This window comes from Topomyia yanbarensis, chromosome 2 (assembly GCF_030247195.1).
Source record: "Topomyia yanbarensis strain Yona2022 chromosome 2, ASM3024719v1, whole genome shotgun sequence".
NCBI classification, from domain to species: Eukaryota; Metazoa; Arthropoda; class Insecta; order Diptera; family Culicidae; genus Topomyia; species Topomyia yanbarensis.
In genome coordinates, this window is record NC_080671.1 from 407,485,135 (window position 1) to 407,512,644 (window position 27,510).

Here is a 27,510-nt window from a genome sequence, read left to right on the forward strand (position 1 = left end):
ATTATCTTACCCTAAACTCTGTACAACTGAACTTCGAAAGTACCAACTGCATGTAGATAAACATCAAGACACCTCCAATCACTAGTTTATCGATATCTTTAAACATAGAATCAGCGCTTATATCTCCATAACTGCGGCCAGCCGCGTAATACAGGTTAGTATCTCCCTGGGTATAATTTTCCTTGATTTTGTGCATTTTTTCCAAAAAGGCCGCCTCCCAGGCAAGCGCTGCTTCGGTTACCCAATCTTCCGTACCTGCAATATTTCCGCTAACATCGTGATCCACCTCGGAGTAGTTAACGTGCAACATCCAGTTCGACATCAGTGAAGTGGCGGATACTATCCGACCACTCCAATCACGCTCAACGCCTCCTAGCAGTTCGGAGTAGTCAACGGTGTGACCGGTGACAGGACTTATTTTTGTTTTGTTGAGTTTATCCACGATTTGCTCCTTTGTCAGTTGAGCAATCACCTGTCGGTCATACTTCCACAGCTCGAGAATGCTGAATTCCATGCAGCCGATCGGTAGTCTCTCGATCATCGGGCAATACATGAAGGAGGGCAAATTGACGCTGGGATTGAAAAAAGGTTTCGGTTTCTTCGAGTGTTTCGGGCTGGTTGTGGTGGAATTAACGGACGAGTCATCCCGTTTGCGACGGCTATTAGCCGTGTATTCAGCTATCAGCGGAACTCTGTAAGGAATGGAAGATTAGAGCGTTTGTAATTTACGGTAAAGGAAAAGACTAATCTTACTTGAAGCAAACATCCTTCCAGGTATAAGTTTTACCCGTGCTATCGAGGGCTTTCTGGGCCACGATATCCTCAGTAATGGCAGCTAGCTATAAATGCAAAATGGGAAGAATGAAGTTTATTATGCCGGATTTGTTACGTCTGGTTACCTGTTGCAGAACTTCAGGCGTCAGTACATCCGGCGCTGTCAGCATAGCCGTTTCGATGCGATTACCCTCCTTGAAATGTTCGATCAACCAGTTGGTGTCATGCAGGAATTTTGAGTTTTGTGGAATCCATAGTTTCATCGGGCTTTTCTCCTTGTGAAAACGCAGAAACCCGAGACTACAGCAGGCTACGATAATCCAGCTAACTAATATAGTTCTCCAAGGATTTTGCGCAATATGCCGCCCCAACCTGCAACGAGATGAGAATTTGATTGAACAATTATAAACTCCACAATTTGTAGTGTACGATGCATACGCTATTAGTTCTTCGACCAGATTAGCTTAATGAGTAAAAGTAATATTCAAAGAATAAAAAAAATCATGCATTTTTCTAAATTCTAGTATACCATCAATGATTCAAATTGAAAAAAGCAACCTGTTTTAACAAACTTAGTTTGTAACTCGTCAAGGTAACAATTAGCACTGGGTGGAAATATACCTGTTTTTGTATATACACTCCGTAGAGTGTATTTGTTTACGTAAATAATGCTCATCGTTGTTCGGTACCATTCACATTTAGTTGTAAATTTTTGTTAATTTTTGTGAACAGTTTTGTTCGTGCAGAGGTTAGATAATTTTTGTTTTATGTTTGCATATTAATAACATCCGGATTAGGTAGGTCATCGCTGTCCTCTTGCTGTTAAATTGGTTGTAGGTTATGCTGTAAGGAAGATGACAGTTATGCGGCGGTGCGGTATTGTGGTGTTGGTTGTTTTAGTCGAGTGCGGAAGACGGCCATCGCAGATAGATCAGATAGTGACAAACCACGACGATCAACAGACGTCCGTGAATTGACTTATTTGACGTCTAGGATAACAACACAGTTGCAATGTGTATAGACAACATACATATAACGGCAAAAATTCCACCCGATTCAACCACGATCTCGCACTAACACAACTGCACATGGATTAGTCAATTAGTTTTTCTCAGGACAGTTTTTCGCCAGCCGGTCCGTGGTTTGGGCACTAGTGAAGTGTACGGTGTCGTTTTGCCAATGGGGGTAAGTTAAGTATAAAGGAGTGCTTGCTCTTCCCCGGCCAAAACCAAAAGGTACCACGACCTCGGCCGTTCTCGCCTTATTTTTTTGTGTAACGAAAATCCGGAAGACTTGGTAGAAGCACCTGAGCCGTCCTAACAAGAAGGGTCCGCCGGGCAATTAGAACCCGAGTAGTGGGCAAACCGCTACTTACAGGTTTCAAATGAAAGGTACTGTCGTTCCATTGTCTGCTATTGCATTTAATTCCGATAAGATCTCTGGTTCCAGAGCTACGAGTTGATAAGTTTGGTCACATAGAAAATCCTGATATAAACCGGTACCCCGTTTTTCCTAAATGGCAAACATCTTATTCAAATGGGTACCAAATGGCTTTAATAGACCTTTCTTGTCGAAAAATTTTATGTGATGAAACCCTTCCTTGTTCATCTCTGAATCGATTCTGCATATTGTCGCGATGATTTGGTGACTCTAACTATTGAAAAAATTGAAAAAACTGCGAACTACCCGTTTCACCCCATATGCTTATGTCCTAACTTGCCTTCGTTCCCCATACTTTTACACCATTTGAATGAACCCAAGTGGGGGGAATATTAAATAAGAGAACCCAGTAAAGTTCAGCCGGAAATGAGTCGGAATTCTGGCTGGTTCCAATCCGTATTCCGGCTCCACTAACACAACCGATTCTAACTAGAATCGGTTGTGTCACTGGAGCCGGAATACGAATTAGAACCAGCCAGCATTCTGGCTGAGATTAACTGGGAAGAAGTGGAGTGAATGCCACTCCTCAAAATTCATTCAAACTCTGGGTGGCCAGACGTACCGACTTATGGGTATCTTGCCTATATTGGGCTTCCCAACCGTTTCACAGAAGACTATGATAAAATTACCGATATTCTCTTAATCTTACCGAAAACTATACATATATTATTTTACGAAAACTACAGATGTCGTTTTAGTATACTAGTATTTTGCAATTTAATATCAACAAAAATATAACCTACCGATAACTACCGAAAAACTTTTAGTAAGTCTTGCGATATTTAGGAATTCTTTCTGGCCACCCTGCTCAAAACTGTCAAAAGATTAGTGTTGTTTTGATTTGGATAAACTTTAAAAAAATCAAAAGAAGGGACGGATGACAATCCATGTGTTGTGCTTCCAATCCAATCAACGCTGGACAGTATTTTGCGTCGAAAAGTTTCGGTCACGAACAGCAGAAAGAGTACTACAGTAACCGAGGTGAGTACGTTCCGAAGTCGACCCCCTCTACTCAAAGTGATTGCCCAAAATGTAAGGAACCGGTAGACTTTCCATGACACTATGAATGCTTCTGCGCGAATGAGCAAAATCCCCAGAATCATCTGTGGATTCCACATTCTTGCGGAGAGACATGCAGAAAGCGGTTGTTGCTGGATTGTGGTAATAGTTGTGTGCTACTTTGTCACTGTGGGCCATGCCCTCCGTGTCCTCAGACGGTCGCCGTCTCGCAAATGTAGTCAGTCGGCGCCGAAAACGATTAGTTGTTCGCAACGGAACTGGACGTGTCTTTAATCTGTAATTTGTAATTTGTAATTTATTTATCAGCAGAACGAAAACTTGTCAGTTACATAAACTTTGTATCAAGTCAAGGAAAATATTGTATATATTGAACATGAATATTTGTTATTGTTGGTGATAATATTATTATTGTGTTTGATAGTATTGCAGTGTAAACATAAACGAAGCTGGTATCTGCGAATGCGGTGAGATATGTGCCATTACACCGACGAATGCCCTCCGTATAAGTCGAAGTAGGGTAAAGTGCCTTTGCACCAATAAAACTAAGGAGATCAAATGTTCGGAGTCAAGCTGGCAGTGCAGTGAACAATGTGTCAATAGATATGCTTGTGGATTACATTGCAACGAAAAACTGTTTCAGCAGCAGTGGTGGTAAGTGTCCGCAAGGCTTGCCAAGGACATGCACGGAGGAAATTGGAACTTGTGGTGATACGCTAGGTACATGACTGCAGTGAACATCTGGGGGAATGTCAGTGTCTTGAGGGTGTTAAGAAATCATGATGCGGTTACAAAGACAAAGAAATTGCTTGCCATAAGCATTCGTCGGTGGAATTTTGTTTGCACTGTAATACAATTAAACATTATAATATTATCACTTACAACAACAAATATTCATGTTCAATGTATACCGTTTTAAGACACGTTCAGTTTCGTTGCGAACAACGAATCGTTTTCGGTGTATGGTATCGACTGGTGACAATGTAGCACAAAACTATGACCACAATCCGGTAACAATCGCCCTCTGCATGTCTCTCCGCAAGAATGTAGAATAATCCACAAATGATTCTGGGGATTTTGCTCCTGCGCGCAGAAGCATTCGACGTGCCATGGAATGTCCTCCGGTATGTATTCCTTACAATCCCAATGGATAGAGGGATTCGGCTTCGGAACGTACTCACTTCGGTTATCTTTCTGCTGTTCGTGACCGATACGTTTCAACTAAATACTGTCATTGACTCGTTGAATGCACAACAGATGGAAATAGGTATAACTCTTACATGACCAAATCTGCTCGTTTCACTGCTCCGATACACATTAGATAAACCGCCGAACGGGACTCCAATAAGTTTTGCAAATATTATTGAATCTTGCCAATATCTCCCCCGGATCTAGCGTAATTTTTCAGTACAACACCAAATATACCATGTGATGCCGTTTCTCCCTTGTCTGCATCCTCTCTGGATTCGTATTACTGTGTGTACCGACTCTAGATGCTTCCGATAAGCACTGTTAAACTTTTCTTCCGACTGCTTCATTTCTAGCGGATTCATGTTGTTTACTTGATTTCTGACCGAGAGCCATTTTAGGTCTTTGTGGCTGATTGCTGCTGACAGTTTCTTCGACCTGATGGTGTTTCCATGGATTGGACTGTTGGGTGGTACTTCGGTGACTTACGGTTGTGATTAGCCATACATTTAGCGATTATTGAAAAATTATTTATGACTGCTGACTATATACGTTATAGTTGTAATTTGGTTTTCTCCTGTTTTCACTGACGTGGTTCATTCACATGAGATTCTGTACATATAAGAATTGATGTTGTGGTGCTTCGGATTTGAGTGAAAGGAAATACGTCCGTACACGTCAGTCAATACGTTATTTCTGCCTTCTATATTCCCTATCTCGCAAAGCCTACTCATTTCATTTCCCATACTATCACAGATGTCATGAAGGAATGTTGGTGCGATACCATGTTCAGACGATACATCAGCTTTTGTCAACGGAAAAGAACATCAACGCCACTTCACCGTTCCGTCAGGCTAAGCTGAATGCATTTCTCATGTGCGCATTCACACGTTCCGCACGTCAAATCGTTCCGTGCCGTTGTGTGTGAATGCCTTCATTTAACTGCATGTAACTATTTTTCACGTTCCTTTGACGTGCTGTACCGGTGACGGAATCCTATCGTACTTAGGTCCCCTCTTGAAAGTGTATGTAGAAAAAAGTAACCACCCAGTTACCACGGTATATATTCATATTTTAAAGCGTGAATTTTAAAACTCTTCTTTCTAATATTATTTTCAAATTATCTGATTGAACAAATTTTTTTTATTATCCTTATAACTTAAAGATTTTTATATTTTTTAATCCACGAATTTGAAAATTTCCATATCAGCATTATCTTTTTTTATTATCAAATAAAAATTATAACGAGAAAATGGTTAGGATTGTCTGGATGTTCTCCAAGCATGTGATGCAAAAGAACATCAGGAACGTGCACAGAATTTGCTAAATGGCGGAGGTGGAGGGTATTTTTACCTTAAAAAGGAAGGGGTCTAGATCATTTAGCATAGCGGACATTATGGTTCTTTGGCATAATGGTCATGTGGCAACCCGTCGTCGGAAATAGCGGCCCTCGCAAGTAAACCTGTGAAGATCTAAGTAATGCTTTTGTAATTTACAATTTCTACTTATCACTTAGAAGAAATAAACAACTTAAAAATTGCAAATGACCAAATTTAACATTTTTATGTAACAAACTACTCAAAGTAGGTCTTATGTTATAGCACATAAATCCACAAATTACTTGGATTTAAATTTCAACACACCAATCTTTGTGAGTAGATGGCTTTCAAAAAAAGATATAAATATCTAGGAAATATGCCTCATATTCTAGAATATCACTCATTTATTTTGTATAGATCTAAAACTGCCATAACCAAAGCCATCCCGAAATCGGATTTCAAGGATCCGAGCTCAAATGCAGTCGTATCCGGCTCAATCGGGTTTGGGGTCGGTTTTTGCCTTTAAGCAATCTATACTGAAATCTTCGAAGTTGTTTCGGAATGGTTTGACCGGGGGGGGGGGGGGGGGGGGGGGGGCGTTAATTTTGGTAGAGGCGGAATAGTTTCACTGTATTCCAAATTTCGGTGCGATTGGCGGTTTAATTTTGTTTTTACCGAAACAAATTTGAAAGTCGTTGGTCGTTTTTTTAGCCGGTACCGCTTAAGCATTGGGTGTGGAGTCTTCTTCAATTGCTGGGTTGGTTGAAAATTGCTGGCAGGAAGCACCCCCCACTAATCCCATTTGGCAGAATTGATGCTATCGGCTAACGGTAGGCGCAAAACGGGAAAAACGCGACATAACTTTGTAAATATTTGATCAAAGTGTTAGGTTATGTTTATCGATGTAAACATAAACATAACCTAAAACTACGTACAAACGTCTTGTGGCTTGAATGAACATGTAACCACATTTCACCAAAATTCATTCGCAGTGTTGGCAACAATTCAATCGCAATTTCGCAAAACAGTGCTGCCGAAAGAGAAATTTTGCGTCTCACCATTCTTGATTTGGTGAAAAATATATTCAACATTCTTGCATTTTTGAAAGTTTGAAAAATCATAAAAAAGTCAGGAAGCATCCAAAAATGCTCACGTTATCGGGAATGCACTTAGAAATGTTAAATCTTTGGATTAAAAATAAATAAAAAAGGGGTTAGGTCTGACGAGAAAGGTCTATTTGTAGATTTAGGTCATTTAACGTCAATAATGCCTCTGTGGCTATTATCGACGTGGCCACCTTTAAAGGTTTTGTGCAATGGATTTCACAGCAAGGTATTGTCGCTCCTCTTGGATGCGACTGTGACCAGCCGAGCCGAAAATTTCCTAGGATTTCGAGGACCTCTTCGACTTGATCTCAACGAATGTAGAGGAGGTACAGCTGGTTGCAAAGGATCAAGCAGTTCCAGCAACGAGTTCAAATCCACAAGTCATCATCCAACAGCAGCCCCTAAAAGCGCCAATTCCCACGTTTGACGGTATCTAGTCGAAATTTGAAATCGTAAAACGCTTTTCAACACTTTTGATCACATTTTTCTCGTTACTAATTATTAAAACGTGTTTCACTTTTATTGTTATTATTATTATTTATTATTGGACTCAACCGCAACGGGGCATTCGCCATAAAAAGGAAAATAGTTACATTGCATTTTACAAAGATTGGTTTATCTTCTTTGAGTTCGGTTGATTTTCAGGTTCGTCGTTGAGCTCCGGGATGAGGGCGTCTAGCAAGGGTTACGGGAGAGTTTCACCAGTACCCAGCCTGGGTGTGGCGGCAGGCCTGCTGAATGATGTTGGTGGGTGAGTTAGCAAATTGCGGTTAGTGAGATGTACGGAAAAACCTCCCCAGCATCCGGTTCAGGTGTGACTGAGGGTCCACTGATCGATCATGATTGATGGGCAGGCGGATTGTGGCAGTCGAGAGGCTGCGAGAGAACTTCCCCGAATGTGGCGAAGAACCCGCCGGTCCAGGTGTGGCGGGTAGCCCGCTGTGCGATGGTGGTAGTTGAGCAGACGGTTTGTGGTAGTTGAAGGGCCGCGGGAGAACCTCCCCAGCACCTGATCCAGGTGTGGCGGAGAGTCCGTTGTGAGATGGTGGTAGTTCGGCTTGTGGTTTGTGACAGTCGATGGGCAGCGGTAGACCCTCACCAGCACTTGGTTCGATTGTGGTGGACCTTCTGGGTGATGGTGGTAGGGTAGCTGTCGGAAAAAGCAGTTGAAGGGCCGCGGGAGAACTTCTCCAGTACCTAGTCCAGGTGTGGCGGAGTGGTTGTAGCCGAGCTAATGGATTGTGGCAGTCTGCCTTAGATAGATTCGAAAAGAAGGGCATCTTTCAAGAAAGCGAGTGTGTAATGCCTCTTCGTTCGCTAAGTCGGTGCTAGTGTGTCTAGAATAAAGGCGGGCAGGTTTTCGTTATTCCGACAATTTAGGAGTAGGTGCTCCACCATGATTCTTGTATTGCATGTCGTATTGGCGGGTCGGCGTGGGTGACGCTGTGAGTTTGGGTGATCTTCGTGTGACCCCACGCGGAACCGGGAAAGCGCTCTTTGTTCTACTTGGTTTTCGCGGTCTGTCCACTGTACGTGATCTACTTTTAACTTCTGAGGATGACCTCGATGTTTCCTCCAGTGAGTAATGAAGTACTCGAAGGTCTCCGCCTTGAAGGCCCCGATGATTTCAGATGACGGGACCTCATTAGAAAAACTGGTGCCAGAGTGGCGACTGAGAACGGCCAGCATCCTCGTTACCGCGGATTGCGTTGTGTCCGGGAACCCAGCATATGGTGGTCAACGGGTCACAGGATTGCTCTATGCCTTGGACATAGGGGCTTTTAAGCTTCCCTGAATCCAGTGCCTTGATGACTCAGAGGGAAAATCACTAGCGGGGGTCTTCAGGTTTGCTGGCAGGTGTGAGGATATCGACTAAACCCTCCAAATCACAACTGGTTATCTCAAGGCCGTAGGACAGCCGGTTGTGGATTAGGGTCTGGCTGATACAGAGCGCGGTTCGCCTATTCCACCTCGGGTGTTACGAGATGATGGTGCGGACCAGTCGTTTTCTGTTTTAACAGTCCTTTTACACCTGTCGAAAGTGCGGAAGGAAAATCGTCTTCCGATCGACAGTCACGTCAAGGCTTTTTGGTTCCTTCCGGAATGGAATGACTGGTCCAGCGAGTTTGACCGGCATACCGGTGGCTACGTGGTGGGAGCAATCTAGTGCGAACGGTCGTTTTTTTCCGCTAGCTACAAGAATTACGCCTTTTGGAAGACTGGCGAAGAGGGAGTTCATGCTGAGCAGGAATAATGTTTACCTTCCAAAATAGGTCTGATTGGTTTCCTACAATACCCTGAAACTTCGGTCACTGAGGTACTGTTTGATGAAGCAGCCAAGGTTTCCGCGGGTACCAGCTAGCGGAGCACTCCCTCGTGTCATATCGTGTTGTAGGCCTTGTCGAAATCTGGGAAGGCGGTGCCCAAATGCAACTCGTAGGCTATGGCGTCGTTCGAACTTCTGATTTGCTTGCTTTTTTCGGGATGGTGATCATGATTGCGGTTCACCAGTTGTCTGGTACAGGCTCGCCTCCCTGTCTAGTGGTGCTCGTTTGGCAACCGGATGTAGATGCCTTAACAGGGAATAGCCGACGTCATCGAGTCTGGCAGAACTGCTTTCTGCTCTTCTTAGAGCAGTGGCGAGTTCCACCCTGGAAAAGGTTTGTTGTAGTTCTGATCGTTATGCCGTTTCAAAGCACGACTTGCCGTAGATTGGACCATTCTCAGTGCAAACAATATTGATGCCGAAGATCTTTCGACCCATATTTTTAACGCGTGCACATTTGCTTGCTCAAAGGGAAGAAGAGCGTATCCGCTTAAAAATACAAAGAGTCGCAGATTTGACTGATACAAAACAGATTCAAGATAATCTGCATGAGGTGTATGCATGTGTGTACAATAATATTGTTGGTGGCGAACGCCTTGAAAATCTCAAAAAGGCTGAAAGCACTACTTCAAAACTTAACGTTTGAATTAATTTCGTATTTAATCATCTCTTTTTTGGGAAGTTAAGTAGAATTCACGTAATCACTTGTCTAAATAATCTCTACAAAGTGGCGTTTTTAGAATTTTGACATTCTGCTTGGTTACTGAGATATAACGAGAAACATGACGAGAAATTTTTAATTTTTTTGTTTCGCATGGCCGTGTCTGGGGATTGGCTCAAGTTATCTTGATGTATAAGATTTATGTGTAAAAATGTGTATGTGTAAAACTATCCGAGAAACACAATGGCATAATAATTTTCAAAACATAAATGCACGTATTGTGAGAAAAATGCAGTTAAAGTTTTAAACTGGAAATATAGCATATTTGGCAACACTGTTACCAAAAATAACTATTTTTATGGATTCCCTGACTTATTTCCTTCAAAATGAATCTCACCGATTGTTCATAGACCAAATGAAGCCGAAGATATGAATGAAAATTAATAATTGATGATTTCTTTTCTATGGAAAATTTTCCATACTCGATTATGACACGCCATACAAATTTTGTCATCAATTCACCTACGACACGTGTGAGTGCAACTTTTGTTTATATTTATAGTAAAAACTCGAAACATAGTCGACCGATCTTCGTAGTATGTGACAGATTAATATAGAATAGATAGAAGTCTAAATTGCCTTTTTTGAATTTATTATACCACATTATACCATTTATAATTTTCAAGATATTAAATCTCAAACTTCAAAAATCGTTTTTCTCGAAATGTACTAAATGACGCTTGTCATAAGATAGCAAAACAGTGACGTAATGTCAATCTTGCCAATCGTAAAACAAAATCTCTCGCTTTACGTATGCCTATACCTTATCTGGTATCATATCGGATTTTCACGTCATTTGCAGTTTGACAAGACCATACTTTGATGTTGGAACGGTTTATCCCTGAGAATGATCATATGAAGGCCTCATATGAAACTTACACAATGTAAACACATTGAACTAATTCTATCCAAAATTTCAGTAAAAAATATCTAATGAAGAGAGAGATAGTTGTAGTATTTGATTCCGTGCACCCTTCAAACAAACATCGATAGCTCGAACTGTCTGCTGTGACGTAAATCCGATCCAAAAAAAAATCTTAAAATATGATCAGATTATCAGAATTGTCATTTGCAGAGTACAATCATTGCAAAAAATTGCGGTAGCTATTCACCCATAAAGGACATCTTACTGGATGAGGTAACGGAAAAAATTGCGTCAATGCTAAGTATCTACCGTGAATAATGATAGAATCATTTGTCGTTTGGCCTATTTTCACCTTATTGCCAGGGATGCCGCACAATCTAATTAAATATTCGATTTACAATCGATACGTTTAATTTGTTTTCTTGGAAACAGTAAAATGACAAATGGAGCGTGAGAATTGTGTAAAACTCGTGGTTGAGCGAAGCAAAAATTCGAATCAAGCACGACTCATCCTTTCATCTGAGCTAACGCTATGAATAAATATGGCAGACATTGTCATGTTTGTTCACCGGATGGTGCTAGGAATTAGGGTAAAAATAGGCTCAATGGCTTATGTTTATTCAGAATTGTCGACATTATTTGCTTACATCAAACTCAGCTAAAGCTATTTGTCGGACTTCCCTAAAATCCTATTTGCTCTGTAAATTACTGTTTGATGATCACTCTTTATTTCCCATGTTTGCTCAGTGCCAAAATCAAATCGCATGATGACGTGCGTCATCATTCTTTTGGTTTCGCTTTTTGTTACGTACTGCTTTATGTTTACCTATTACCAGTTATTACTGATTACCGCGATTTTGAGCACAGTAGAAAAAGTGTCTTGCATTATTATCCGAAAATTGGAAAGCAAAGTAAAACTTTGATAGTACACTCCACTGCGTATCTTGACTTTCTGTTTCGATCAACTTCGCATCTGATTATTAGTTCTACATTTCTATAAACAGATATTTTTAGGGTTGGGGCTCGAACATACGACGATGTTGTCCGATTGGTCAAAACACAGTGTGATGTTACCGGTATCCGTTTTCTATGCAACATCTAATTTTAACGAAGGCAAAAAAATGGTTGCGCCAATTGGGGCATAAGTGCACATCACACAACTTATAAAAGCTGTATTTGAATGTTTGGTGATCCACTCGTCAGTAACTGACACCAACGTACTGCCAGTTATAGTATATATCCAGTTAGATACTAAATCCAAACAGTTCACACAACATATGTGAACACTTAAAGCAACTGTCTGGTCCCAAGTGAGTATTTCGATTGATGAGAGCACCTCCGCCAAGATGGTACGGAGGTAGTTACGTATAGGTGTTTAGCTTTGCGGTTTTTCTTTTCATCTATTGTTGCGGTTCACCAAGAGGCAGTACCGTAGATATATTTCATATTTTTCCTGACAGGTCATTCACCTATATTTATACTTTGCTTGGAGTCTATGGGGATGTGCGTCAGCAAAAGTGGACCAGATGATTTCGTGATCAATGCGGGACGGACGTATGAAACCTATTAAATTTTTTTTTTCAGATGCCTAGTTGCACAACTTTTGCAAGATGGAGAATTTTTTCGCAAATATTAATCAATTGACTCATACTCTTAGACGACTACAAAAATTTTCTCGGTGTTGATTTCAACTGGTCTGAACTGTCAAAAAAGTGAGGTTTAAAATTTTCATGCAATGTTCTATTACGAGCTATTTGAATGTTGGAAAAATCTAAGGGAAAAATTCAAACTTTTGTGATGATGCAAATTTGTTTTACTGTCTAATAAAGGAACAAATGTAACATAAGTATGAGTCCTCGTGGACAACTTATGTATACATGTCAAAACATTTATCAAATTAAAAGGCGGTGATCGAATGACAAACAGTAAATTTTAGCCGAAGCTAGATCGTTATTGTTATTGAATTATTGACGAACTTACATTTTACAGAAATTATATAATTGAATTCTACCACGGAATAAATTGCTTTATTTAGCTTTCATGTCTCCGTAACAATTTATAAAATTCTATAAATTTCTAAAAATTTTCTAAAATGTGTTGTTCTACATCTTCATCGAATACAGTCAAACTCTTTTGTATCTTGCCAAAATTAGGACCACCCTAGCTTCGGTTCAAACGAAAAGGACCTTGCAAAGTACAACAAAATTTGTTAACTTTAGCAAAAAGCAAAAATTCTTGCTAAATTCTGAACCACTGAGCATTGACTTATGATAGGTTTTTACGATAGCCGTAATAATCTATTAAAAGTTCTTAATAGTAACAAAAATGATTTCTAGTATCGTTATTGTATGATACCATTCTATTCGGGAAACTGTTGCGAAGCAAGGCCGATCAAAACTTTCCGCTCAAAGCATATTTGTGAAGAAATGTAAAGGCAGCGTATTCTTTTAAACAATTCCGAAAAGTTCGGCAAGAGGTTGCCAAAATTGTCGGAAAGGAATCTTGTTGAATACTATAAAGAACATAAGAAGGTTAGCAAAATTAAAATTTACTCAAAACAGAGTTTGTGCTTAAATATTTTGGGACACACCATAAAACAACAACAACACTTTCATACTAGGGGGGCAGATCACTCTAAGAATGTATAATAAATTTGCATCAAATTGAAAAAAATGCATTTAATTTCCATTTTTGCATCAGCTCTGCACAGCCTCGCAGAAAAGTTTGTTTAACAAACGTCCTACGCTGATCCACGACGTTTTGTTAAATGTAGGGCTAGTTTTTCTGTAGGGTTTTGACGTCTTACACGCAACGCAAACAACATTACACGCAACGCAAAAACATTGCGCGCAACGCAAAATACATTATGAATTTCTATTTTGATGGAAATAAATGCATTTAATTTCGCTGATTTTTAAAAATGCATCATAAGTGATCTGCCCCTAGCTTTCATATCTATTCTCATCTTATTCGATTCTTTTCTAACGTATCCTCTACAAACACGATCGTTAAGAGTCACCAAGATACAAGTTGCTTTAGAAATTTTTCAGTCAACTTGCATACATGTTTCCGAAATCTACCCTTTTTCCAATTTTCCCAATCAAACAGATTTTGGATCATTCGCCCCAGCTTGAGCTAGAGGATGACGCGATTGCTGACCCACCATGTATTGGCACTACGTTGATCGGAATTAGGAAATACCTTCACCAAGGTAGTTGACATTGACCAGCAAAAGCTCTCGCGTCATTCTGGTTTCGTACTTTTTTTCAATACGGAACGAAAGGGTGATGGGATGCATTGGTTCGGCACTGGTTTTCGACGGATCGATTATCCAGCGCTGAGTAATCATGACAAGGCAAAATTCTTGTCAAGTTTCGGAAATATTGTTTGCTTTGCAGACTTTCCGGCATTGAGCCGTGTCCAATGTTCGCGATTTAACCGATGGAACGTCGTTCGTTACTGTTGGCTTTGAATTTTTCAACCGGATCGAATAAGGATATTGGCCGATGCTATTTCGCTAATCTTTTCGTGCTTTCATCATTCGTAGTCAGCAACTTTGCAAAACCAGTTCAGATAAGTATGTTCTAGTTTATCCGAAAAAAGTTCAGATTGAGTTGCAAAAATCCAGTATGTTGTCCAACTTGTTCACATGGTGAGCAGATTTGACTATGCGCAGGTGACCTATCAGATGTCTCACAGCGCTGGTAATTTATTGCTTTTTTTATTGTACAAGACTGGGGTGTTTCATCATCAAGCGATGTTTTTCAGTTGTCTCATCATTAAGCATGTGTTGTTCAGCACAATCAGGTAAACAGTTCTGTCATATTAAAATTTTACTTTTTAAGATACTTTAGGATTTCTCCACATTTTAAGGTTCAACTGAGAAAGCCTCGAAAGCGGCCGTCTTTGAAAACGAAAAAGGGAGTTTTTTACATACCATTGGCAATCCAACCATCATAAAAGTCAATCATTAGCATTCTAGCATTGCCCTGAAAACGTCGATTGTTTTTCATGAAGATTGTGTAAAGGGTAGTGAGAAGAACTGCTTTTTTCGTCTTCAAAGATGAAGCTTCCTCAATTGAACCTTAAGAAATCTTCAGGGCCCGACGAGAGGGGGGGGGTCAGGGGGGGGGGCAACTACCCTGAGGCCCGGGTCCGTTTTGTGGGCCCGCATTTTTAACTGAATTTAATTTATTTTAATATAATTGTTGAAGTTTATTGTTTCTGTTGGCACTGTAGATAAACCACAATCAACTACGTTCCAATCGTTCCAATGGCTTTCTGAAGTACGCGAACGTAACCCTATTAGATTCATTTAACAGTGCAATTGAACCATTCTTGTTTCATTTATCGCAAGTGTTTTTAAAAGTGTTCGTAAAAAAGATTGAATACGCACCGTACAGTATGAAGTTGTATACAATTTAACATATTCTTAGCTAACTGTTACTAATAAAAGTTGGATATTCTCGGAATGGGATTGACGAGTAGAGGACGAAAATCAATGTATGAAGCCATTTTAAAAACTAAGATGGCGGATTCCAGTTAAGATATCTGTATAACCTAAAATATTGACATTTTCGAAATAAAATAATCATAGAATAGATATAGATATAGTGATTTGTGATGCGGATGATATGGTTATAGAAAATTTTCTCAACCAGAAGGCCTCCAAAAGGACATCGCTCATTTATTCGTCAAACCCGCCTAAAATTACCCTCATAGTTTATACATAAATTGTTCGAAATAGCTCTAAGCTACCATTTCTATCATCTACTCGTCAAGCCCGTTTCAAAAATTCCCAAATTTTTAGGGTTATTGAGATTATTGTTCAATCGGACGTCTCCATCCTGGATTTCAAAAAGGTACCAAATATCCATTTTCATCATGTACTTGTCAAGCCCGTTTCGGAAATACCAATATTGTTAGGGTTATCGATAATGTCGCTCAACCAATGCGTTTTAGTAAGAATGTAAAGCGAACATTTTTTACGATCTAAATCCCAAAAAACGAACACTTTTTTTACGAACTAATTCAATTTACGAACCCTTGGCTTGATTCGTAAATGGAGGTTCCAGTGTACACATTTGATGAAGAAAAATATGGGAATTTAACTAGATACTTATTCTACCCATTAGTATTCACCAAAAGTTGAAACTCTTTCTTTCACAACTCTCTGTCTCACAGCAGACTTCGCTGCTGGATCCCAGTCATCGCCTTCGTAATGGTTTTTCTCTGAATGTTAGCGCAAGTGAAACAACTGATTCCAAAACCGATTTTACCATGTTCAGAAACCGATAAAGAAAATTCGTTCAGGTCATAGTGACAACTGCAATAGCTGAATCCAGTACCTCAAAATCAACAGCATGTACTAACAACAAGAAACAAGGCAGCATCAGTGGTGCGAAATTGCACATTTAGTTGCTTATTTCTGATAAATTTGCTGAAACAATATTCAGTTCCAACGCTTCCCTCATTCATTCACTTCCAAACTAACTGAAATTTTATGAAGAATCGAATGGTTGAGTGCAGAGGAAATATAAATTCTTTCACCAACCAAAGCATTTATTTGTTATTATGTGGACAGTTTGAAGGCAGAAGTTCTTTTACATTTTCGAGCATAACTGAACTGCGTAATCTATATCTGGTGCACTTTTGCTTGACAATCCCTCTCAGAGCTATCATAGAAACAAGATTCAGTTTGCTGCTGAAACAGAACATATGCGAACATGAATGCGTTGTACCGAAAAATCGAAGGACGAGGGAAACAAACCAAACATTCAATTCATCGCGGCGGGCATGAATTGAATTTTGTTTCTCTTTCAAGCTCACGCAGGGATGTCAATTTTTCTAAGCTCAGATTCTGGGCAGCATTAACGATGGTAGCATTAACGTGCGTCAAGGGAGCATGAACTATGGGAATATGGATTGTATGGCAACGCCGCAAAAAGGATTCCAATTGCAATGGCAAGTCGGACGTAAGTCATTCTGATGGCCAGCCACAAATATTCCTTTATTAATTTTTATTTTTTCCATCTATTACATGTTTAAAATACTGACGACTCTGTTAAGCTAACGCATTGAATCGTGTCAAATAAACAATTTTCATAAAAAATAGTTTAATTGAAGCGGTTGCATCCGCATAATTTCTCTAATCGGTATTGAAATGGTCGGTGTTAAGTCAGACCGGACTAAGTCGCAAAACATCAAAAAATGAGTTAATGATAGCACTGGATAAAGAATTTCTTCATCTACATTCCACTTTTACCGGATTTGAAATATGAAACAATAAACAAGAATTATGGCAAAAATTATTTTTCTATTATAATGTAAAGGATGCTGCGATTCAAACTTTAAACGCGTTTTTCTCGAAATCAATGCACTGTCACTTAGTCCGGTCTGACCTAACACCGACCAAATAAGGAATATGGTAGGACCCGTCAGTACTTCAAACCCTGGGGCCCAGCGCGGCTCTCGACGACCCTGTCTAGACATTTGCTAAACATCGGAACAAAAAAAATTACGCAAGACCCACTCCCGTTTTGACTTTTATGATCAACCAGCATTGATCACAAAAAATACATCTACATAAAATCATAACCTAAAAAGAAACTCACCTGTAGAAAGATTGCCCGATGGCCGTGGACACATTGTAGGACAATCGAGCAAGGCAGCCAAGTTTCTGCTGGTCAACGTCACCGGTGCGTGGCATACCACTATCGTGTTCCTCATCCTGCGGTCTACGATAGCTGTCGGGCGTGTCGAGATCATTCCGGGTTTTTCCTTTACCGTTCGAAAACACAACGGTTGGTTTTCTACCGCGAGCGTTTTCCGTCAGCGGAACGGTCGGTTCGGTGGGTGGCATCCTGCTGTGGGATTCTATGCTATACGCGGGTACTAAATAATGATTAGCTATAGTTTTCACTGTCTAGGAGATAGCCGTATCAGCACTGAAGCTTCGCAGCGATGAACAACCACTTTTGGGAGCTACACTCATGAAGACTGACGGCGAACGCGTGTCAGAGTTGCCTAGCTGTACATAGTCCGTGTATCGCAATTCACAGATTCACTGGCCGGTAAGTCGGGGTTACTTGCGGGAATAATCACTGGTATTGTCGGGCGGTAAACTGTTTCACTTTTGGCATGTGTTAGCACGTGACGATGGCTAGCATATGTTTTGATGAGTCAGCCTGAGTGCTATTATTTCGATGAGATTTGTACACCACTTTAGGTAATTTATTCGGTTCCGTTTGTTTGCACACTTGTGCTACTGTGGAAAATTATTTTACGCGTGACGGATTGCTCGGTGAGGTAGTGGGCAATGATTAATCATTTCAGGCGGTGCTTGATCGGAAGTACTGGAGAAAAAAGGTCATCGGTTATAAAAAGATTATGATTTTGATTAAGTTGGTTCTAAAGGTTGTTGTCATAATGTACAATATTTTCTATTTTTTTAACTGATGTAGCAAATTTAATTTTAACCGTATTTGAGTTTTTTTTAAGAGAGCTAAACTGATTAAAAAAGCTACAATAATAAGACCAAAAAGACTTTTAAGAATATGAAAGAATTTGTAATTTATTTTTTTATGTTAAATAAAAAATGAATCATACCTCAAAGGTTAATCCTGAATTTTTTCTTAAGTTATGTTGCAGTATCTGTGTGTAGCTCAAAAGCAATGTATCGATGCTCTTTAAATATTACAGATTTTAAAATAATAAAAACTGTAAATTTAACTTTATAAGGAGTTTTTTGTTATTAAGGAATCTATGATATCTCCACAACAAGCATTTAAAAAGATCGCAGAAAATAGAACATTTGAGACACTGATTCTGTTATTATAAAATTTTCTGTTCTTTTTTTGATATTCACTATTTCGCAAAAAAACAGAATATTATTGAAATGAAATGGACATTGTACAAAAGTTTTGATCAATTCGCTTCACCCAAATTTCTAAAAGAAAACGCCAAGAAGGTTTTTTTTTCACGCTGAAACTATTTCACCCTCCCCCTACCTCTTAATGAATGTAAACTTCATCGTCATCGACCACGTCATCAGGTGACAATGAAGAACGTTTTTAATTGAACATTGACCAGGGAAACGAAAGAAAGGTCTACTGTCACGATCCGCCATTATTTTCATAAGCACACGATGATCATGATCATTTTGGTAGAACAAACTACAATATGGGTTGTGCTCATTCGAGCCTTCGTTTCAAATTATGAAACATAATTTATCGCATTTTTTCACTCTACAGAATAACTGGTTTATCAAACGGTCCAACCCGTCAGCCATCACATTGGGCACAAAAATTTCGACGGTGAGAACCGAGTCACAATCCCTTAATTTATTACCCATACTAACCGATTTGAATTTCTAATTTTAGCACGACCTTCGCTGAAACCGGTAACAGTCGTGTGTTCTTCGTCGCATCGTAAAAGAAAGGATGCTGTTGGTTGGACGAGGCCAACGTACGAGCTTATTTTCTTTACTGTACCGTGACCTGGCGCCTCTACTGCTGGCGACAGTCTGGTATTTCTTTTGAGGAATATTCTGGAATTGAAGCTTAAAGTTTTTGGTTTGAAAAAAAAAACAACCGGCGGGAACTAGATTGAACAAGGTTTTCCAGTGGCATCTCTTAAACACTAAGGGAGTGTACCAGCCCATTCATTCGGATTTCGATTAAGATACACCAGTGATATCATAGTTGTAAACGGGATGAGAGAGCCATTTTTTCCTGTCAGGAGAAATCTGGCGACATCGACCACTAATCAGGTTTTCTTTTGGGGGCTTTGTCCCTGTTTGTTAATCATGTTACAAATTGCCCGAATCCGTTGTCGTCGGAGGCGAGTTGTTAGTTTGTGCACGTGTGTCGTTCAAGCCGAGTACTACATTTTGAAAACAGTTTTTAGCAAGGGACTGAAAGGTGAAGTATATTTTTCAATATTTAGAGCCATAGTACTCAAGGGAGAGCAAGGTGTTGAAGGGAGAAAGTTTAGAAAAAAAAATACTACATTTTGAATCTAGCTGGTGATCCGCTTGGGACAGGTATGCCATACATTGCTAGGCATCATAAGCTAGAACTAGAATATCTTGAAAACGAATTTGCAAGAAATTTGAATTTTTGATTCTGCATGATTCAGTTAAATTTAACATGGTTTCGCTGACAAAAAAGGGGATTTTTTCGCTAAGAAGGATTCATTTCCGTTTTCTCTGGCAGTTTCGCTGTAGAAAATGCGGTTCTCGAATGATATTCTTACGCCATTTTGAAACACTACTCTCAAGTAAAAATAGTCTAATTGCCAGTGAAAACAGAAACCAAATACAACTGCAAAGTTTCGTTCCAATCGGAAAATGTCAAGTTTGTAAGTAGTCGTTTTCCAACTACTCGGGATAATCTACTCGCAGACCCTAGGTGACAGGGCGGCCAATATGCTTCTACTAGACTTTCGTATTTTCGTACACAAGCAAGAGAAGTAAATCAACCAATAATCAAATTTAGCGTGTATTTTTTCCTACAACTTCCTTTGCAGCCTGCAGCAAACAGGTGGCTTTTTCTTCCGATCAGCCAGGATAACAATGGAAGTTTTTCCCTGGGATGCGGTTCCGACAGTATAAGTCATCAGGGTCGGCGAAACACTTTACGCCCGAGTGGGTAGAAAGCATAGGGTGAGGGGTCCATTAGTAAGGATTTTTTTCCCTTTTCGCAATGCACACGCTTACATTAAATTCACATTAAATCACGTTCGTTTATGCAAATGGAATTGTAGTACATCGATGTTTTCAAATGTGTGTAGTGCGAGATACATGCGCTGCGCATCTAAATTTTTTGAATTGGTTCAAAATTTCGAGTGTGTAATTACCCACTCGGTTATTTTCGAGTGGGTAGTACTACCCATACTACCCACGCTTTCCGCCGGCCCTGTAAGTCATAAAGTGACTTTACGCTTGTCCGGACATGCCGCAGACTCAGGTGATTCGGATTTAATGCCACAATATCCTGACTCCTGCGTTGCAGAAGACAAAGGGTTAAGTCGCCGGAAAGCTTCAAGCTTGCTCATATGACCGTATTCCACGCTTTTCTAAATTTCCTTCAACTCCTTGCTCTTCCTTTAGTACTGTGGCTCTCAATATTGAAAAATATTTCACACCTGCCAGTCCATTGCTAATGAAATGTCGTTACAATATAAAAAACTTATAGGTTAGAGCTTGGCTACCGCAGTGTTCGTGCCAGGCGACACCGTTGTCTCGTCTGTTCCCCCCTTCTTGGCTGTTGGCTGTGGAGGAGTAAAGGGCTCATTCGGCAGCCCGAGCAAATTATCATGGGTTTAAATACCACACAGCGCTGCAGCACCTCAAAAAAAACCATAAATATGGACCGAACCAAATTTCACAAGGATCAAAACATCATAAGACACATTCTTCCGTGGCGTTTACAACGATTTGACGAATCTTCATTCGACAAATATGTTATAACTTTATCAAAATTTTTATGTAGGCAAAACTTATTCCAGATTCGGAAAGTAGACAAAATTTTAATCAACATAAACTGAATATACTAGAATTTGATGATTTGACTTTTATTTATATACTTTAAAAGTTCTAATTTGTGACTCGTTGTAACGTCACGTTACATTATTGGTCATAAAAGAATCCTCTTCCAGTATATTCAGTTAATGTTGATTGAATATTTCGTGGAATTTTGTCTACTTTCTGAATCTGTAATAAGTTTTAATGTAGGCGTTCGTTTGATAAAGTTATAACATATTTGTCGAATGAAGAATCGTCAAATCATTGTAACGTAACGTCACGAAAGAATGTGTCATAAAATTGTCTCAGTAACTCACAAATATACCAAAATATAGTTTTTGTGTATGTGATATTTTGGACCAAGGTGAACGTGTTTTCATGCGTTGAACCCATTTCAAACAGCCGTGTCACGCACCATGAGTCAATCTGCTCGTGTAGGGTCCGCTTATAACCTCTACCGTGGTCCATCACTTTCTGAACCATGAGTCAGGGTGATTGTCTTTCGCAAGGCATAAACAAATAATTTCGCCTGTCACTACCGTCACCGCCGTCATTCGTTGAGTAGCGAATTTAGCGCTCGTTTTCGCTAGTAGGAGGCGAATTGACTAAACCCTAACATTGATTCACAAACAACGCATAAAAACCATGCCGATGTTGACCTACAAAATCGATCATAGCAAAAAATATAAACACTATTTACGAAAATTGTAAACGATCAACAAACAGCGCGGTCAGTATTATATTGTCATAAACGATACACTCTACGGAGTGTTAAGTCAAAACAATTAATTTACCACCCAGTGCAATGTTATTCTGACGAGTTACAAATTTTACTGTCTGAAACCCGGTCAAACCATTTGAAGTTTGATTCGGAATCCTGAATAGAGTCAGTATTAAATCCAACTCAAATGGAACAACCAATTCCGAAACCGATTGAGTCGGAATCGGTTATTGAGCTGGAATTCAAACTGATTCCACTCAGAATTACGAACCGGTTCCGGATTGGGTTTAACTGAGGTAGTGGAATTCCTTAAAAAATTCCTGTCACAAGTCCTCACCCCAAGCAACATTTGTAACAAGTTTAAGAAAAAAAATTAACCTATTTGGTTGAATATCAGTTGTAGAAAAGTATCAAAGCATTTTTTCATACCATGGTTTGTTACTAATGTCGTTTTCGATTGAGAACCTAGAAACCAACACAGGTTAGTGGTATCGAACGAACGTTTTTAATAGAACTGAGTTGGGTTCTCAACACCCCGGTGGCACGGTGATAGTTTCCTGAAACTTCCGTTTGTTGTTGTGGTGGCGTTGTTGTCACCAAATTATTAAGCTACATTCATACTGTTCCTACGTATGGCGCCCATGCATACTGAGATATTAAAATCTACTAAAAGGTTTACAATGTTATTCGAATAAATTGCATTTGTTTCGACACAAAGACTGAAATAAGAAACGAGTGGAAATATCGATTGAAGAAACAGTATGTGATAAGCCTACACTAACGTTGCGCGTGATCGGAATCTTCAGGGGTATGGAGTCCTTCCAATCTGTAGCTATATTAGTGTGACTAACGATTTTGTTTTTATCCACCTATAATTAAGGTGGAGGGAAATAGTTGACCCTAATCATCCGAATTATTTTTGTAATTGAACCTGAAGGAGTATTTTATGACTCTGGCTTTAGTTTTACAGGGGCACAGAGCATTTCAACAACATTATAAATAGGATATCACAGATAACAGACGTTTAGGCTAGAACAAAATTTCTTCAAAAACCTGTGTAAACTTTCAAATTGATAATCGTTGGAAATTCGTGTTTCACTATTGCCATCTGCGCAACTGTTTGCTATTCGTGTTTGACAGCTGTGCTCTAACTGCACTGTATCGATCACTGCGCCATCTACAAACGTTTGCCAAACGTGTTTCAGATGTCCGATTTATTCGGAATCTCAGTAGCGGGTATTTACACACGTTTCAAATCGAGCCTAAACGTCTGTTATCTGTGAGGATATAGAATTTAATTCCATTGTTTCAATTAGACATGAAACTCTACATAGGGTATTGACACTACAATGTTATCTAACATTGGAAAAGCTTTTTCGCATAAGCAATCTAATCTAGCATCTTCAAGATAAATAAAGATTAGGAAACTGAGTGTATGCGGATGTCCTCAAGGTGTTATTATTTCATCCAAGCGATCTCGTCGAGGATGGTTCGTAGAGGAAATGTAATGATCCTGCAACTAGACACACATGATGGTGACCCGAAAATATTTAAAATACCACAACCACAAACGAGACATTTTAGAAAAAATTAAATCGCCTATTACAGAAATACTAAGAACGCTGTTGATAGAACACGATCTAATGAAAATGTAAGCTTATGCCAATAGTGACATTTGACAGTAGTTACAACAGTAGTCCACTATTATAATGAAATTGCGTATGCTTGCTGAGAATTATGAAAAGTCGATCAATTTTTGCGAAACTATTATTTAAACTATAAATTTAATAGATATCACGGATATACACTTACTACATTAAAATGCTCAGTACGTGTTTGTGAAATCATTTCCTTAGAGGAACTTTCGTCAACAGACCTTCCATGCTTGCATTTTCGATAGCAATAGCTCTACAGACTTAAAATGTTTGCCGCAAAACCATGTTGGGAACCCAACCTAAACTATGAAGGAAACTACATTCTTTGGATTGTTTTTTTCTTATTTTGTTTATCGAGGTTATAACCTTAAGGCCATTTCAGGTTAGAGAAATTTATTTTGGAAAAATCTCTAACCCTATGGGCGAGGTTTGACATCGAACCCAGGTGAGCTGCGTACAAGGCAATCGATTTACCAATTACGCTATGCCCGTCCTTACTCTTTAGATTGATATTTGAGTCACAGCATCGTTAGTTGATCTGTAATTACCAATCAATAAAAACTCACAGTTGTCGAAAACAATTCACAATTCCACGGTTGCCAAGAAGAATCGGTAGTAGCAATGTTTTTTTTTTCAAATGAGATTAAAGAGTACAATTTAATAGTGTTCCAATGATCTAATAATTTCATCTGTCTTGGGATTATGCATTTCACGTACTTGAGAAGGTTCGTTTGTAGTTTGACTTAGAAGTATAAAATAAATAGTGTGCAAAATATGTCGTACAAAAATTGGTACCAAATTATTTTGGACACATCTAGTTTTTCTATCTTAATAGTAGTGTTTTATCAAGTTAAAATAACCAAAATGTAAAAAAAATCAAGTAACGGTAGGACGAATGCGGATTATTTTCGTATTTCTTCTCAAATAATTAGCAAGTCAATGGAAATTATGACAAGCAAATGTTTGATTAAGTTTCTCTATTGTTGGATAAAAAGTAAAACTCTATCATTCTGACAGAGGAATTTTCCTAATAATGCCGTTGCTAAGCATTCGCTAATTATAAACGTAGTTTACACGGAGTACCCCCAAGCAATCAATAGTTCATGTAAGAGAGGTGCTCTAGTTTCCCCTTTTAAGTAATTTTTCTAACCATATGATGCAATAATAGCCTTTTAAGCAATTTTCAAGTTTCCTTACAGCATAGGCTGCTTGAAAGTACTCTAAGAACTTTATGTGAACTTTAAAGTCCACTTTTTAGGTATTTAAGTATTATCCGAACTTTTGGTTACTTAGATCCATCATTTGTTTGACTTGTTCATGATATTCTTCCATGCACACTTTATTTAAAAACTGCCTTAACTAAGTTTATCTCAAATACATTTAATATACTGCAATAAGAACGAGTCAGTATCATGGTTTAGTTGAATGAACTATTGGGTTTTACCGTTTTCAAAAAAATTTCGATCACATTAAGGGTGATTATTATACATATATTTTTGACACTGTCAAAATTAAAATGGAAGGGTCCAAAATGCGAGGAATTTCATGATGTTAAAAAATGTCATTTTCAAGTTAATTAGTTAAAAATCCATTGACAGTTTCTTTCTAATCGGAGTAGTTTTGAACAGACCCAGAGATAACAAATACATCTTTTTCGACGTAAACGAAAGGTCAGTGCCTCTAGGGGTTTGAACTTGGTTGGTTACTCTAATTCTACCAGTTTGAATTTTTGACACAGAAAATTAGAATGACAATAAACCGTTTTCTCTACAAATAGAAAAATGATATTCGTAATTTCGTTGTTTTGCTGCAATCATTGCGAATCGAAATCGATTTCAACGGCGAGAAAGATTTAGAACATAACTCGTATTATGTACTGCAATTCTTCCGAACATACTATTCAGCTAAATCCAATCATTAATCCACAAAAATGTTTAGTTTGTTAAAACCTAGTACTGATACACTATCATGCACTGCTAGGCTCCATGCAAAACAGACTCAGACATCACTTCGTTAAAAGTTTAATAACTTTTCCTATTGGAGTCGGATCGCTTTGCAGTCTTCAACAAAGTTGTAGACAATAGAATTATCTTCTTAAGTTTCACTTTTGGTGATAATCTGGTGTATACAGTGCCACCTAGTGGCGAAAATGTGAGCAAGAGGGTTTTCTCCATGTAAATTGTCGAAAAATCCCATACAAACTTCAAGCACGTTGGTCCGGTAGCTAGACTTGTTCGATTTGGCTCAAATTTGGAGCAGACACTCCTGGTGGGACTAGGAATCGACTCAGGGGTGGGCCGATTGAGTTTTCAAAAATTCATTATTTTTCTGGGCAGTCTAGTGTATGTAGATGACAGCCGTGCCACCGAGGTGGTTCTCACAAAACAGCGGTGGTGTGAGAGAACCCGAAATATATTTCAAGTTAGAACTCAACCCGGTTTTCAGTTCAGTGGCGCATAACCTAGGTTCGAAACTGGTTTCAAACAAACGGTTTGACAGCAGTTAGGTCCTAAACTGAGTTAGTTTCTGCCTCAAGCAAAGCAACATAATAGACCACAAACCAGTTTGATGCTGCTAATCGAACCGTAAAAAGTGACGGTGCCGGTGGTTGAGTGGTAAGCGTGGCCGCCACTCATTCCAGTTGGCCTGGGTTGAATTCCAGCCGAGGTCGTTGAGATTTTTCTGAGGTGAAAAAATCTGTGGTCACGTCTTCCTTCGGAAGGGAAGTAAAGCCGTTGAAATCCGGTCCATGAGTTGATGGATCGATATCTAGTCCAGAAGTGAAGTCACCTCTCTGGCTTCGATAAAGAAGAAGTAGAATCCAACTTCTATACTTACTAACAAATATCCTCCTCCCGTGATACTTTTGCAGTGCGCAGTAGTATATACGGCCTCTAGCAAAAGTAAGTATCGGACTAACCATTCCTTCTCTTTCCTTCCGCGATCTACGTTCGGGCCTGGCCGGCGCCGGTATTGATCAAACTTTAGGATTACCAGAAGTTGCACATTGAAAGATGTTTCGCTACTCCCAAGCATAATTATCTGCTGATTTCCTGTGCAACTTCAGCTAGTCCAGATCGATAACGGAGTAGCAGCCAGGGGTGGTCGCACAAGCTTTTGTTGATTAACGGAATTATTGCCCATTTTATCACACCGACTCTGCACGATACTTCGTAGGTGGAGCCCATTATGTTTCATAAATGTTAGTTGAAAGTAACTCAATACTATAGTGGAAAGCAGCTGTCAGCGTTTGTTTGCAATAAGAATCGTAAAGAACAAAATACTTGCAAACTTGGAGAATACTAGCCAGCTATTTAACAAAACAAATTTGCAACAACGAGAAGGCGTCAACGATGTATTTTTATTCATTGTTTTTCTTCTGTCAGCGTATCGGCCTCAACGAGAAGGCGGCCATGATGCTTTCATAAATGTGTGACAGATTCGAATTGCATATTGTTAAGCGCAATCGAAAACTGCGTCATTCGCCTGGAGTGCTCTACCTAAACATAATTTCATCCATCTGATTTCAATTGAGGGCGTATTAAAAATATAAACGTAAAATTGAGAAGTACGCAGTAAATCTAGACGCGCCGGTGAAACTGAAGTATAGAAATATTCGCTTCCAAATGTTCCATTTTATCTTAACAAAGTAACATCGTATTATCTCAACACCAAAAAATTTTCAAACATAATTGAACTCGATTTGAAACTAGGTGGCAAAACTCATTTGCAATACAGCGTACGTTTTCATGACATGTTACAAATAGACTCCGCCTTGGGGCTTTCTTGGTTATGAAAAAGTTGAGAATATGTTCACCGCAGCTGGATTGTTACGCATGATTTCGTTTTATTA

At 39.2% G+C, this 27,510-nt stretch overlaps 1 protein-coding gene across 13 annotated transcripts in view; it reads right to left on the bottom strand.

Moving 5' to 3' along the window:
• The window catches only part of LOC131685039 (NPC intracellular cholesterol transporter 1-like), a 55,936-nt gene that overhangs the window by 2,166 nt on the left and 26,260 nt on the right, over positions 1–27,510 (bottom strand). For 6 of the 13 annotated variants that reach the window (XM_058968409.1, XM_058968403.1, XM_058968402.1 and 3 more), the window contains 4 exons: positions 17,371–18,111; positions 900–1,146; positions 754–839; positions 11–692 (listed from right to left, as the gene is read on the bottom strand). In XM_058968409.1, coding sequence (XP_058824392.1) covers positions 11–692; positions 754–839; positions 900–1,146; positions 17,371–17,618 — 1,263 coding nt within the window. In that variant the 5' untranslated portion in view covers positions 17,619–18,111. Of the gene's footprint in view, positions 1–10; positions 693–753; positions 840–899; positions 1,147–17,370; positions 18,112–18,364; positions 18,382–27,510 lie in introns of those variants that run through there. The other 7 variants (XM_058968410.1, XM_058968407.1, XM_058968406.1 and 4 more) reach the window with 3 other exon arrangements.